Source organism: Cucumis sativus, chromosome 3 (genome assembly GCF_000004075.3).
Source record: "Cucumis sativus cultivar 9930 chromosome 3, Cucumber_9930_V3, whole genome shotgun sequence".
NCBI lineage: Eukaryota > Viridiplantae > Streptophyta > Magnoliopsida > Cucurbitales > Cucurbitaceae > Cucumis > Cucumis sativus.
In genome coordinates, this window is record NC_026657.2 from 12,354,393 (window position 1) to 12,369,482 (window position 15,090).

The following is a 15,090-nucleotide window of genomic DNA, read 5'->3' on the forward strand; positions in this document are numbered from 1 at the left end:
TAAAAACCTTTTGATGTAAATACATTTATATGTATGATTAAAAGAACCTAATGGTCAAACAATTACACTTAGGTGAAGAGGTGAGGTGAGGTGGGGATAAAATTTCCCTATCCCCACTTTAATTTCTTATATATAAATGGAAGTTCTAACACTTCTCTTCCCTCTTTCTCTTTTTTTGGAAAATAACCATTAAACAAAAGTTAGTATCAATAAAAGATAATAAGTAGCAATGAAGAGCCCTAATCCTCACTCTAAACTTTCAGAATTAAACAAAAATGATGAAAGGAATGAGTCAGCTAATTCAATACTAACTCTTCAATTTGGAAGGTGAGGTTGAAGATGAAACAATAACCTTCTTTTGAACTCCATGTTTCCCCACTGTCCAATCACAAAATCTTTGTTGATTGAAATGGGAAATTACAGAATTCTATATATTCTCACAAGTGGGGTTTAGACATTGCCTGCCCTACCCCAGTTTTTGTTTGGTTAAGTTTTTAAAACCTAACTTTACCAACAACTAAACAATTCTCCTTCCCCTCACCTTCAACATAACTTAGTGTATAGTTTTTGACTATTTGCTCCGACGATGACCGAAAAAATGTTAAGACATTTGATTTAAAACGTATACTATGACATTGTTGATAAATTTTAGACGGCATGAAGTTAAAATACAGGTAAGTAAAAGAGCATTGGAAAAAGAAAGAAATGGGAAAATGGGAAAATGGGGAAAGGAAAGAATAGAAAAGTGGAAAAATGGTATGAAACAACGATGCAATGTGGATATTTTTTTTATTTTTTCGAAGGTCTTTTCACGTTTTGATGTAATTATGGAAAAGGGAAAATCTAACAACTTCCCATAAATAATAATAAATAATAATGTCAATAATAAATTATTAATTAAATACGAAAAGAAAAAGAAAAAGAAAAAAGAACTCCAACGCTCCCTTCCCCTTCTTCTTCCTCTTCCTTTCTTCGTATTTCTTCTTCTTCGTCAAACATTCTGATTCAGTTTCATCATGGAAACAACTGATCGCTCCTCTTAATCTTACTTCAAGTTCAACACAGAAAAGTAACCTAAATTTTCTTCGAATTTCTTCTCAGGATGCCATCTCGTATCATTTCTTCCCCATCTCCTTCTCCTTCTTCACTACAAACCCATCATCATCCTCTCTCTTCTCATATTCTTCCTCCAATCGTTGCCGCTTCCACTGCTGCTTTCTCTCTTTTCCTCTTTCTCATCATTCTCTTCCGCAAACTTACTCGCAAACGCACTGCTCCTGCCGATTCCAAGCCTCCCCATCGTTTCTCTTACTCCCTTCTCCGCCGTGCCACCGATTCTTTCTCCCCTTCTCGCCGCCTTGGCCAAGGTGGATTTGGCTCTGTTTACTATGGTACTCTCCCCCAAACCCATAAAGAAATTGCTGTCAAACTTATGGATTCTGGGTCTTTACAAGGCGAGAGGGAATTTCAGAACGAGCTGTTCTTTGCCTCCAAGATTGACTCGTCTTTTGTCGTCAGTGTTCTTGGGTTTTGCTCTGATCAAAAGCGGCGCAGGATGTTGTTAGTTTATGAGCTTTTGCATAATGGGAATTTGCAGGATGCTTTGTTGCACAGGAAGTGCCCTGAGCTTATGGAGTGGAAGAAACGCTTTTCAGTGGCGGTTGATATTGCTAAGGGATTAGAGCATCTTCATGGGTTAGATCCACCTGTTATTCATGGTGATATCAAGCCTAGTAATGTGCTTTTGGATCATTGTTTCTCGGCCAAAATTGGGGATTTTGGGCTTTCTAGGTTGAAATTAGAGAACAGTCCATTTGAGGTTGAGGTGAAAGTAAAAGGTGGAGTGGAGGAGGAGAAGAAGGAAAGAAAAGAGGAACATGAGAGCAACCGTGGTTGTGTAGTCGAAGATTGTGGATCTGTGGCTGAGGAAGCTGAGAGCGTAACCACTGGATTTGAGGAATTCAACGTGGGTGTTGATCAGTCACCGGAGAGCTTTTTGAGAATTCCTGTTTCAGAGACTTCACCGGAGACGGTGGATGTCACTTCACCAGAGACTGCTTTGGGGGTTGCAGCAATGGCATCCCCCTCAGAAGGGGCTTTTGATAGAGCTAGTTTTGAGAATGGGAAAGAACCCAACAGTGTGGAGAAGAAAAGTATTAAGAATAGTATCTCAGGTAAAGATTGGTGGTGGAAACAAGAAAATGGAGTTGGTACCAGTGGGAATGTTAAGGAATATGTTATGGAGTGGATTGGATCAGAGATCAAACGCGAGAGGCCGAAGAGCGAATGGATTGCTGCATCGTCAAGTGGCAGATCAGTTAAGAAGTCAGAGAAAAAGAAGAACAAGAAGCGATTAGAGTGGTGGATGGCTATGGATGATGAAAAGAGTGCCAAGAATCTGAAAAAGGAGAAGAGAAGGCCAGTGAGGGAATGGTGGAAGGAGGAGTATTGTGAAGAGCTTGCAAAGAAAAGGAAGAAAAAGAAGCCCCAAAAAGGGGCAGGTAGTTGTGATGGGAAAGAGCCTGACTTCTGGCCAGTGGATGACGAAATGTACAGAGACAAAAAGAAGAGGAATAGAAGCAGAAGCCATGGAAGCCGAGGTAGCATTGATTGGTGGTTAGATGGGCTTAGCGGGGAACTCTGGAAAACTCGTGGGACCAGCCACGATTCGACCGGAGGGGATTTTCCCAAGAGTGGTGGCATTAGTAGTACGCCAAGTATGAGAGGAACAATGTGCTATATTGCCCCGGAATATGGTGGTGGTGGAGATCTTTCTGAGAAATCTGATGTTTATAGCTATGGAGTTTTATTATTAGTTCTGATAGCTGGAAGAAGACCCCTTCAGGTGACAAATTCACCATTATCAGAATTCCAACGTGCCAATCTCTTATCGTGGGCTCGCCATCTCGCTAGAGCTGGAAAGCTCATTGATTTGGTTGATCAGTCGATTCAGTCTTTAGATCGAGATCAAGCCCTTCTTTGCATCAAGGTTGCCCTGCTTTGTCTGCAGAAACTGCCTGCTCGCAGGCCCTCCATGAAAGAAGTTGTGGGGATGCTAACGGGTGGGTTGGAACCACCCCAACTGCCAACTGAATTGTCTCCTTCGCCTCCATCTCGCTTCCCTGTTAAGTCGCATCGGAAGCATCGGTGAGTTAGTCAGTTCAAACAAACTCTTTTCTTGTATATGCTGATACACTTTTTTAGTTAATTTATTCATCATCTTTGTAGGTAATTCGTGTAAAATCAAATCAAAGAGTAAAAGAAAGTTTGTAACTTTGATTAATGAGTTTTTCCATTTAGCTTCATTCCTTCGGTTCTTATGTCCGGCTACTGATGTGATGACCTTTATAGGTCCAGAATTCATTGATATTTGTATATAAACAAGTTAAGGTGGACACAAATAGAAGACTTTCTGTTTTCCTGATCTTCTAACACACAGTTTGATGAAGTGCATGAAAGATTCTTGTTACTTTAAGGAAACTATGCTTTCTCGTTGATTTTTCCCTTCTTGTAGCCTTATTATTCTCTGACCACGCCAAAAGAACAAAAAGAAGAAGAAAGTACATGTAGATTATGTCTAATAAATTAACAAAACTGCTACTTGTGCGGAAACTTAGAACCTTAAAAATATCATCAGCTTGTTTGGGAGTGGAGCCTGCAAGCAATCTTGCTTTATTCCAAGTCTGATAATTGTTGGGCAGTTACTAATCTATTTCACTTACTTTTGGAAGTTGACCGAAATTTTTTACAACTAGGCATGCCTTTTGCTTTAGTTGAAAGGAAATGATAGGTACAGAAAAGCAATAGTATTGGCAATAGAGCTAGAATTGCAGACCTTTTGCTCTGGAATTTCTCTTTCCCTTTTGATGAGGAAACTACTTTTGTTAAGAGACATCGAAGATATATACACTGGGCCATATTCCCCCCCCCCCCCAGAAAGAAAAAAAAAAGAGAAAAGAAGAAAAAAAGACAGACTTAGGCCATCCAAAAGGCTCCAAAGCCTACTGAAGGAGCTTCGATTACTAACAGTGAAGAATAAAGGAAAGTTACTAAGAGAATTGTCCAATAAAGCTCACATGGAGGTGTTGAAATGTTTCACACACCAAATCCCTTTCCAAGATCCCTCAACACCGGTAAAAATCTTCTTATTCGTCTATTATGGATTTCGACCTTCTCCATCATTATATGGTAACTCTTTCCAGTTGCCGAAACCCGTCTCAGGTACTTGGGTGAATTTATCAGGGAAAGCAACTCCAACTAACTGAAATGGATGTCACTCCAATGCTCTAATAAGGAGCGCTCCAAAGTAGGTGGAGGACACAGCTAAAGCACTAGTCTCTAGTCTCCATTGATCACCTATCAGCAAGGGAAGTTTAGATACCAATTTGAAGAGCATTTGCTTACCTTTCCTTAGGGGTCGAGAGCTGCCAGCCCTGGAGGTACCACACTAACTAGGGACCTACTTAATTTTATTGTAGAAATTTTCGGGCTTAATAATTGGACCATGCAAATTAGAAATACTTTTCCTTTGATAAATGAAGAGATTGCTCGATTTATGTTATATATAATATATATACTTGGTCGCCTGTTTTAAATGGATGCCCCATTTTTGCACTCTAATTGATATAAAAAGGGGTACGAAAAATGAAATTTAAGTAGGGACCTGTTGCCAGTGCCCTCGACGACTGTTTAGCTGCTTCTGCAGATACATATGTCTTGTTGGATGAAGTTATCAAACAACTCTAGCTGCTTTCTTCAAGACATTCTATTTGTTCTTATGCACTTGCTGATACTTAAAATGTAAGTCTCCTGCTTTTTCCCTTAGTTCTGCAATCATTCATTATCATTACTTACTGGCCCTCTACTTTCCCAAGTCTAAGAAGCATTTGGATGCATAAATGCTCAACCAAAAAAGTCAGCACAATCATGGCTATTGAATCTGGGTTAAACTTATCAACGTTGTACTTAAATACATATTCTTGTACTGACCAAGTTTGCAGGTAAAGTTGGCTGTGAGTGAGGGGAAGATGTTTGGCTTTCATTCGACAATACTATTGCCTCACCGGCTGGTACGCCAAGCATGAAACAGGCATACAGATCTCATTCTATGCATTGTTGCCAGTGCATGAACTAAGGGACCTGTTGCCAGTGCCCTCGACGACTGTTTAGCTGCTTCTGCAGATACATATGTCTTGTTGGATGAAGTTATCAAACAACTCTAGCTGCTTTCTTCAAGACATTCTATTTGTTCTTATGCACTTGCTGATACTTAAAATGTAAGTCTCCTGCTTTTTCCCTTAGTTCTGCAATCATTCATTATCATTACTTACTGGCCCTCTACTTTCCCAAGTCTAAGAGAGCATTTGGATGCATAAATGCTCAACCAAAAAAGTCAGCACAATCATGGCTATTGAATCTGGGTTAAACTTATCAACGTTGTACTTAAATACATATTCTTGTACTGACCAAGTTTGCAGGTAAAGTTGGCTGTGAGTGAGGGGAAGATGTTTGGCTTTCATTCGACAATACTATTGCCTCACCGGCTGGTACGCCAAGCATGAAACAGGCATACAGATCTCATTCTATGCATTGTTGCTCGTGTTGTTATAATCATGACTGTACAGTGTTTAATTTACCTGTTCCATTCATTTTGGATGGTCCAGGTTATTTTAAAGAGTTCTTATGATACATAAAATCAAATTAAATGTATGATCTGGACTTTTTAAACTCATCTTAATCTTGATGAACAGGGTTGGCAAATCTGGATGATTAGAGAGATCTCTTGCCACATAATGTAAAGTTCCTTTTGACATTCTTAATCTCATCATAGGCTTCAGGCCTTGGATTTTGATACATTGGAGGGCCTTTGATCTCTACATTTAAAGTCGTTTGCAATACATTTCTCCCTTACTCCTCGTCTGTCCTCCAAAATCTAAGGTATGGAAAATAATAATAATTACTCTAATAATAAATACTTTTAAATGTGAAGGACAATAATGTAATTTTGGATTGTATTGAGGATAAACACGTACTCTAATCCGAAAGACTCGAGGTTAGGGATGGACTGCCCATTGGCCATTGGCCATTGGCCATTGGCACCCCAAATGAAGCCAAAGTTGTCTCTTTCTTTCTTTCTTTAATAGTTAATTACCCTTTTCAGTGTTCTTTTTTCTTTGAGAAATTACCCTTTTCAAATTGTTGTTTATCACATAATAAGACCATTTTTCAAACTTGATTTCACAAAACTATTTCTAGAAGGAACGTGTTTCCCCTATACAAAATTTGCTCTTCCAATCGATTTGAGCGTGACATAGTAATAAAGCACAAACACTGCCCTTGGATTCCACCCTTTTAACCTTCTCTCTGTATTTAATACAAATTCATCTCGTAGAGATTATTTGGAATAACATTAAGGGTACTTAATGTTAAATGTAATAGCTTTACAACTATGTTCTTTAGATATAAAAAGCCCTTTATTGGGTATGTTTTAAATAGTGTATTTAAGCTTGCTTTCATTTTATTTGTAAGATTCACAAATCTTAGTCCTCCACTCTCTAATATTTTATCTATCTTTTTTCTAAAATTTTCTCAACTCCCTCACAAGTTTTCAAAATACTATTATTTTGATTTTTTTTTTATACTGTTTGAATTCACGTGGAATATTATTGAACTCATATGACACCTAAATAAGAGATCCTAAGCATATAAAGGTATGATTAAGAAAGACTTAAAAAATTGAGATACACCCATCTTTTATGGTGTTAGTGTTGTGGTATCACTTGTTTATTGTATATATTATTTTGGATTTGGTTGTTGAGATTGTTTGGCTTGTTTGTTTTGCTATCCCTTCCTTCCTGGGTTGTTTGGATTGCTTCCCTCGATTTAATAGTTACTTCATATTATGGAGTGTTTCTATTAATGTTATGACAATTGTTTTTGTGCAATTGAAGTTCTTCATGGACAACATGTTGATCTATGTTTAGAGTGTTGTACCTTAAGTCATAACATTGCAATTTATTAATTGCTACACGAGTAATATAATCCCCTAAGGTCCCAATGTTATTATCAAACTAGGTTACTAAAGTTTGATGTGTTCTTTTATAAGTTTCCATGGTTATTTTCTTTGTCATCAACTCACAGTACAACAAAAATTACGATTAATGACTTTATTGTAAAAACTTCAAAATTAAGTTTGGTTAGCTTCGACCAATTTAGGGTCTATGTTGAAAGTATTTGAGAACAACTTTAATAGGAAATGTATTAATAAATTTTGAACTCATTTCTAAAAGAATGTTTAAAATATTGAAAAACATTTTGTTTTTAATTCCATCCAAACGGACCTTATATTTGAGAAACCGAGATAATTTTGGTTGTTGCTTTCTTTCTTCCATATTTATATGACCATAAAAGTTTGATTCCCTAAAAATTTGATTGAATTACTTTTATATATATGAGATTATTAACCACTCAATTTCAAATTTATATAATGTTTTTGTTTCCAAGCCCAAAAAACTATTTTTAATAGTCATGGATGAATAGATTATTCAAAAAATAATAATTACATGAAATTAAATTAATATATATGTGTATGTATGTATTTATGTATGAACGTATGTATGCATTAAAGTTAATTTAAGTTTGGGTTGTGTTGTCATCTTATGTGAACTTGTATGAACCAATTCAACCCATTAATTTTTCATTTATTTGAACCCAATTCAATTCGAACGAGTTTATGATTTTCACTGTTGTCTAAGTTTTAACTCTGCTTAAACCACATCAATATATATATTATCATTTTATATTAAACTTATGTATTATTTTTAATTTTAATTTAAAACTAATATATTATGTAGATTTATTTACATATTATTGAAATTTTGATTTTAAATTTTAAACCAATCTAATACATAGATTTATTTATATATTGTTATAAATTTCTTGGAATATATATGTTTATATATTATTTTAATTTAAAAAAGAGAATTATTGTAAAAATACGAAATTATTGAAAATATTTCTAAAATATAATAAAATTTCATATTTTATCAATGATGGAGATTGACAATATTAATAATAGATACTTATAGACAAAGTTATAAACTTTTGTTATATTTGAAAAAAAAAATAAAGAATTAGAAATAAAAGTTTGTTTGATAATTATTATATATTTTTTCTTTGCTATTTTGGGTTTTTCCCTTGTTTCATAATTTAAATACAATTAAGTTATATAATATAGAAAAAAAAATCTATTATAAATATTATTAATATATGGACATTCATTAATATGTTTAGTGTTCATAGCCATATATCACTCCCTTAATCATCCAACACTCTTACATGTATCTTGAAAACGAACATGTAATCCATCTCATGCTTGTCAAATTACATATAAATAGCGACATTTGGTGGATTACAAAAGTACACTCATATCGAAAAGAAATCAATAAATTTTGGAGAAAGGAGATAAATTTGAAATTTTGAGTTTTTTATAAAGTAAAATATTTATATTATCTAAAACAACTAATAAGTATGGATACAATAATCAATAAGAATAATACAATTGTTTCTATCTCTCAAAAGTTTTTAAATTTGATATATAATGTTAATTGTTACTTGTGTCATTCGTGCCTTTCACAATAATATCATAATAATATCGATGTAAATTGAGACTAAATGCATGCTTAACCGAACAAAATGCATTCCTTCCAAAGTAGAGAATAAGTTTAATTTCAACCACAGTTTTATTTTATCATTTATAATATTATTTTTTTTAAAAAAATAATTATAAAATATAATACTATTTCTTTCTAATTAAAAACAAGAAATAAAAACGTTATTAAATGGACGTAATAAGTTTGCAAATACACAGATTATTGCTGAGGTTTATATTCATCATGCATACCATATTGTTGGAGTTGTAGGGTATGTGTTTTTACTACTTGCTTTAGTCATTTAGAATAGACTAATAATTTAATTTAATCATATAGAGGTCCACTTTAGCAATTCAACCATATGACATATATATATAATATATTACTATTTCATCTCTTTTTTCTTTTTCCTTTAAATTACTTTCTACCCAAGAGAGACACACAGGACCACAAGCTAGGAATATAATTAAAGACTTTAATTAGTTGGTATATTAAATGTGCATTATTAAAATATCCTTTATCTTCCATATGACTTAAACTTGCAAAATAATAATATATAAAACACCACACACACACACACATATATAAAAGAAGAAGTTTAAAAAGAAAATAATACAGCAAAGCTCTAGGGCTTAAGAATGTATATTATAATGTACTATTTTGCATATATAATGTTATATTGCTTTTGATAAAAGTAGTTGAAGATTTGGTTGGTACTCCCAAACCCCATTTGAGTTTAATTAATTAAGTCTGTATTTTCATTGATATAAAATGAGATTGCATGATCATGGCCTGATTCCTCAAGCATAAACACAAAATCATTTAGATCTTGTGGTTAGGATCTGCTTCATTACCTTTTTTTTTTTGCTTATTCATTTTGATTTTATTCCTTCTCTCGAATCTTAAAATATAAAACTAAGAAAGAATCTATTAACAACTAATTCAATTCTATGGTTCATTGGCTAGCACACGGTCAATATTTCATATACGGTTTGCCAGTATGAACATAATTTAGTGTATAAAGTACCAATTTTTATTTTAAATGTCAAGATATTTCTATTCTTATCTTTACAATGATTGAACTAAAAAAAAATCTTATGTGGTTTGCTCTAGCAGAGTTGTCATAGACTCTTTTAAGTATAAACAAACAAATGGTTATATTAACAAATATATGCTTATATATATATACAAAGAGTACACAACAAACCAAACCATGTATTTAAAAAACTTAAAAGATTATTTTGTGTAAGGGGAAGAATATGTGTGTGTTTAATTAATTGGGTAAAACCTCATATATTATATATATGGTTGGGGTAATGATTTCTCAGAGTATATGAGTAATGTTTTCCAATATGAATGTGTGGCAAAAGGACATGTGATTTTCGAACCATTCCTATTTTTAACACATAAAGAGCTGAGGTTGGTGGGAAAAGGATAATGTGGAAAGATAATTAATCAAATGAAAACTATCATATAGTAATCTTAATTATTATAGATTATTTTTCTTACCTTCTACAAGTTATTTAAAATGCCTGTTGCTTCAATTGGGATGGAAGGGGAGAAAAAGTGAATTTAAGACACATTTGAGAGTAATTTTTAAAATAGTTAAAATTATGTCTGTCTTAGAAGCAATAACCAAATTTAAATATAATTTTATCATGTTTTAATTAAGATTTTATTTTTTAAAAATAAAATAAATAAATAAACTATTTATCCTGCATACAACAAAACCACTAAAAGACGGAGTCTATTACAGTTGATTTTTATATGATAGGTAATATTTTATAAAATGTTCTATTTTTGACAATTTCTCTTTAAATCCTCCTAATTTTATTGACTATTTTTATATTTCATGTATTTTTTTTCAAAATAATAAAATAACAATTAATTCATTATATCAATCTATATATATAGGAATGTTAATGATGGAATTGGACATGGTCATTAAAAGTTTTAACTTCATAACAAAAAGTAGATGAACCAAAAATAAATGAATAGCTTAGAGAAGTATTAATATATTTGATATATATGAAAATAATCATAGAAAAAAAAAAGATTTGACTAACTATATATTATATCCGTATAGAAATAGAATGTGATAGATTTTGTGGTCAAATTTTGAGGCTCTCTTTTGCAACAAAAACTAAATGTTAGGAATTTGATCGAAAACATATGAATAATTAGGGGAAAATAATTGTTATTGGTTAGAGACAAAGATCACCGTACGATCAAACTCATGATTATCCGAGGTGCATGCTATGGTCTACCCAAGACAAAAATGTTGGTCGTCGTTGAGTTTGAACATTCAATTAATTGTAAATTACATATCAAAATTTTAATTATTAATACTAATAATAAAAAAAACAATATTCATTTATTATTATTATAACATAACATGTGTGGCCGATGAGTCATTCCCCAGCTAATCTTGTCTGTGAAGGATTTAGATGGAATCTGCTTTGCTATCTAAATCCTAATAAACCCATCTGAGCAAGATATTACCCTAACAAACGCATCTAATTCTTAATTTTGTTCCCAATTTCTTCTCTCTCCCCCTCTCTCTCTTTTTCATCTATATAATGTACCCTTTACGGAAAAGTGAAGAGAAGTGCTTCCAGATTTCGTTTAATCCTCACCAACACATAATTCCAGAAGATCTGATTTTTGAGCACCATGTTTCAGCTGCTGTGGGAGCTGCTCATAATGATAATCATAATAATAGTAACAATAAGAACAATGGAGTCAAGAATTTGAGTACGCCTAGGAGGAGAAAGCCACTAGTTGAAACTTTGGAGGATGATGATCAAGATCATAAAATCAAATTGATGCATAGAGAAAGGGAGAGGCAAAGAAGGCAAGAAATGGGGGCTCTTTATATGTCTCTAAGAACCCTACTTCCTCTTGAATTTATCAAGGTAATTATTATTATTATTATTATTGTGTTTTCTTAGATCAGTTGTTTTGTTACAAATTGAGCAACCCCTTTTTGATAAAATTTTGTTTCGTTACTTAAAATCTTTACCTTTTTCTTCTTGTTTGTTAGTTACTAAAAATCATTATTAAAAATCTCTTCTTCTTTTTCTTTTGGGTATTTCTTAATTTGACTTGATGGAAAATGGATTTTTTTTTTCTGTTTAGGGAAAAAGGGCGATATCGGACCAAATGAATGGCGCAGTGAACTATATAAAACATCAAGAGAAGAAAATCAAAGAAATTGAAGCGAAAAGAGATGAATTGAAGAAGATGAATAATTCAAGTAATTTTGAGAGATCAAAATTAGAAGAAATACCAAATTGTAGCTTTAAAATTAGCTGTTTTGATGGAGGAGTAGTTGAAATCTTGATTACAACAATTGGTTTTCATGGATTTCCCCTCTCAAGAATCTTGAAAGTAGTTGTTGAACAAGGGCTTGAAGTCATTAGATGTGGTTCTTCCATAATTAACCACAAATCAATCCACACCATCCAAATCGAGGTACTTAAGATTATATATATATATATATATGCCTGATCTTATTATGTTTTTCTCATTTTAATAGCCAATTTTCAAAAACAGAAAACAAAATTTTGATGAAAGAATTACAGCATAATTTTAATGAAAATTTTGAAAAAGAGATAACAATAATACAAAGAATAACTGTGGTTTATAATTAAAATGAACTTATTATATTATTATCCTTCCAATAATGGAGCTGGCTTACAAAGTTTAAACCTTGCAGGTTAATGATCCAACCTCTCTTGATCTGGCTGAGCTTGGAAACAAGCTTAGAGAAGCAGTGCCACTGCTAAGACAAGTAACAGATTAACATTTAATTAATTACTAGTTGTTTGTGCTTAATTAGGATCATTTACTTTTTAATGGGACCTCTCTTAATTAGTAGTTTGTAACTGTGATTACATTCAGCTGTTTTCACTCTGAATTCCTAATTAACTCCTTTTTTTTTTTTTACAAATTACTTTTCTCTGTACAGAATCTGGCTTCTATATGTGAAACCTAGCACTCCTTTTTCCTTTTGGATACTCATGTTCCTGATGAGAAAATTTAGATATTGCTTTCTTTTTTTGAACAATAATATATAAGAGAGGTAGGAAGGATTATAGATTTCAGAATTTTTCAACTAGATTGACATATTTCTAGCATCCTCAACCTATCTCTAGAACCAAAAGAAATTCATTGATCGATAAAAAAGATACATGCATGCAATAGGCTAGAAGAGAGCTTCAAGAAATAAAAGGAAAATAGAAAGGATAGGCTGAAGAAAAACGACCTTCTAATTAAGCATAATACAAGATAGTATATTATAGTATACTTTATTTTGGAGAATATTAAATTCCCTACAACTTCTTAGCGCATGTACATGTAATAAAACTACATTTTGTTATTTTGATGCATGTGCACTCAGTATTGGTTTTTCATGCACAAGTATCAAGTTCATGTAATAGCAGTGGAAATAGAAAACAATAATAATAATAGGTACATTACAGAGATAAAGTATACTAGTTTTAACAATTTAAAGAGTTAAAAATGTATCTATTTAGTCGAGATATTCACCTCACCATTTAATTTTTAGTATATTATATCTTATTCAAAAGAAAAAAAAAACAAACAACGAATTAATATACAATCAGTTCTAAATGAAGTGTTGGGTATTAGTTTTACGAAGTATTGGGTATTAGTTTTAGACGTTGATGGTGTTATGTTTGTGTTAACTTTAATTGAGATGTTCTAATTAGTCTACAAACTTATAATATCTAGTTTAAAAGAAAAAAAATCAATATTAACCCAGAAAGCCAATCATCTTTTTTTAGAGAATGAGAATGGAAGTATGATGTATGATATGTATATGCTATTTTTTTTGTAATATTCCGATACTTGTATAGTTTTAAACTGAAAAGCTTTCATCCAACTAGCGTTGTTAAGATGTCTTCTGTTTTTGTCTCTGAGCTTATGATCTCTCGTTATTTGTGTTATTTTTTGAATGTCTCATGCAATTAGATTCGGAGTATAAAAAAGTACTATGATTGTGTCAACCTGGTTGAGATAGTCTATCCTTTATCTCTCTAGTATTATGTTTAAAAGTCATGTAGATAGGAAAAGGAAATTGAAGGGAGTAATTCAATTGTGTTCAAAGGAAAAAGAAAAAGGGAGTATTTCTTTTGGTCATATATATATAATCGTTATTTGTGTTCAAAGGGAGTATTTCTTTTGGTCATATATATATAATGGTTTGGTTTCTCTTTTTCTTCTTATTATTATCTAGAAGAATATTGATGTATTGTAGTATTCAAACTTTATCCTTCAATCTTGTGTTAAGTATTGCATTTTCTCTTGATAAAGGGTTTAACATGTGAGCTTCAGTGTTATCTTGTGTTTAGTGGTATTAAGATGCATAAAATTTAAATTTCCACATATATTAATAGTCTTAGTCTTAATTATATTATTAGTAAGGTCATATGGTATATTTTTGGTTATGAAATTCTGGATACGATATGGTGGCAGTGGCGAGACATCAATTCTGGAGATGTTACATTCTTCTGTATTTGGAGAAATATTATGACATTTTTACAGCTCTTAGTTATCATTATTCTTATTGTTATTCCTTTTTGATGTAATCTAGTACAACACTTTTTTTTTCTTCTCTTTCAATATAACTAAAATGAAGAAGATTATATATATATATATATATATATATATATATATATATATATATATTGGAGAACTTTCTTTTAGGTATGCTTCTCAGAATTGGTTGTGCACTTAAGAGTATCTCTGTCCATCAAATTAATTAAATTTGATGGTATATAACCCACACATTATTGTAGTTTTGGTTCATTGAACCAAAGGGAGATCATAACCCATATTGGAAAAGTTATATGTATAATTAATTGTTTTTACAATACAAAGGACCATTTTTTATGGAATGATCTCAATTCTTTGTTAATGTAGGCATGGAGCAAAATTCAATAAAGGAATAATATAATTTGCCCCATTTTGTAATCAATATTTTCACTTTATTCATTTTCTTTTCTCTATTTTTACCTAGGCTTTAAAATATAGCAAGCCAACTAAAAAAGTACTAAATTTTTATTACTTATATTGGTTTTGAAACTTGAGTAAGAATCTAATTTTTCTATCTACAAAATATACAAATTACTGTAAAAAAAATGAAATTGTTACCGAATAATTAAGGATTCGTTTTTGTTTGGATTGATTATTAGAGAACTTTTTTTCCCTTAAAAAAAATTCATTTTTATTTAAATGCTTTTAAAAATAATTATTTAAAATACACTTTAAAAAACAATTTAACATTCAAATTTGATTCAAAATGATTCTTTTTTTAATAAATAAACAATGGAGGATGTATTCTAAAAAAACTCTAAAATCTCATTTAGTGTTTGGGTGATTTTGGATCCGGCCTTTTGCTTTGCCCTATTTATGT

The 15,090-nt window shown here is 31.9% G+C and overlaps 2 protein-coding genes across 11 annotated transcripts; both read left to right on the forward strand.

Annotated features, from left to right (window-relative positions):
* The first annotated feature begins 910 nt into the window (after nt 1–910).
* Nucleotides 911–6,165, forward strand: LOC101206399 (receptor-like serine/threonine-protein kinase At4g25390). 10 transcript variants are annotated; one of them, XR_004215225.1, is made up of 4 exons: nt 911–3,147; nt 3,756–4,133; nt 4,203–5,276; nt 5,478–6,165. XR_004215225.1 is itself a non-coding variant. In XM_031882526.1 (2 exons), the coding sequence occupies exons 1-2, from the start codon at nt 1,103–1,105 to the stop codon at nt 3,230–3,232; spliced, it is 2,049 nt and encodes a 682-aa protein (XP_031738386.1). In that variant the 5' UTR covers nt 911–1,102; the 3' UTR covers nt 3,233–3,469. The 10 variants fall into 10 exon arrangements, 1 of the variants encoding a protein (XP_031738386.1); XR_004215224.1 differs by having other exon boundaries at nt 4,222–5,276; XR_004215220.1 differs by lacking the exon at nt 3,756–4,133 and having other exon boundaries at nt 4,222–5,276; nt 5,471–5,546; nt 5,751–6,165.
* A 4,909-nt stretch (nt 6,166–11,074) lies between these two features.
* LOC101206165 (transcription factor bHLH118) lies at nt 11,075–14,232 on the forward strand. Its single transcript, XM_004148070.3, has 3 exons — nt 11,075–11,566; nt 11,790–12,125; nt 12,370–14,232. Exons 1-3 carry the CDS (start codon nt 11,231–11,233, stop codon nt 12,454–12,456), a joined length of 759 nt encoding a protein of 252 aa, XP_004148118.1. The 5' UTR covers nt 11,075–11,230; the 3' UTR covers nt 12,457–14,232.
* Nucleotides 14,233–15,090: the final 858 nt, after the last annotated feature.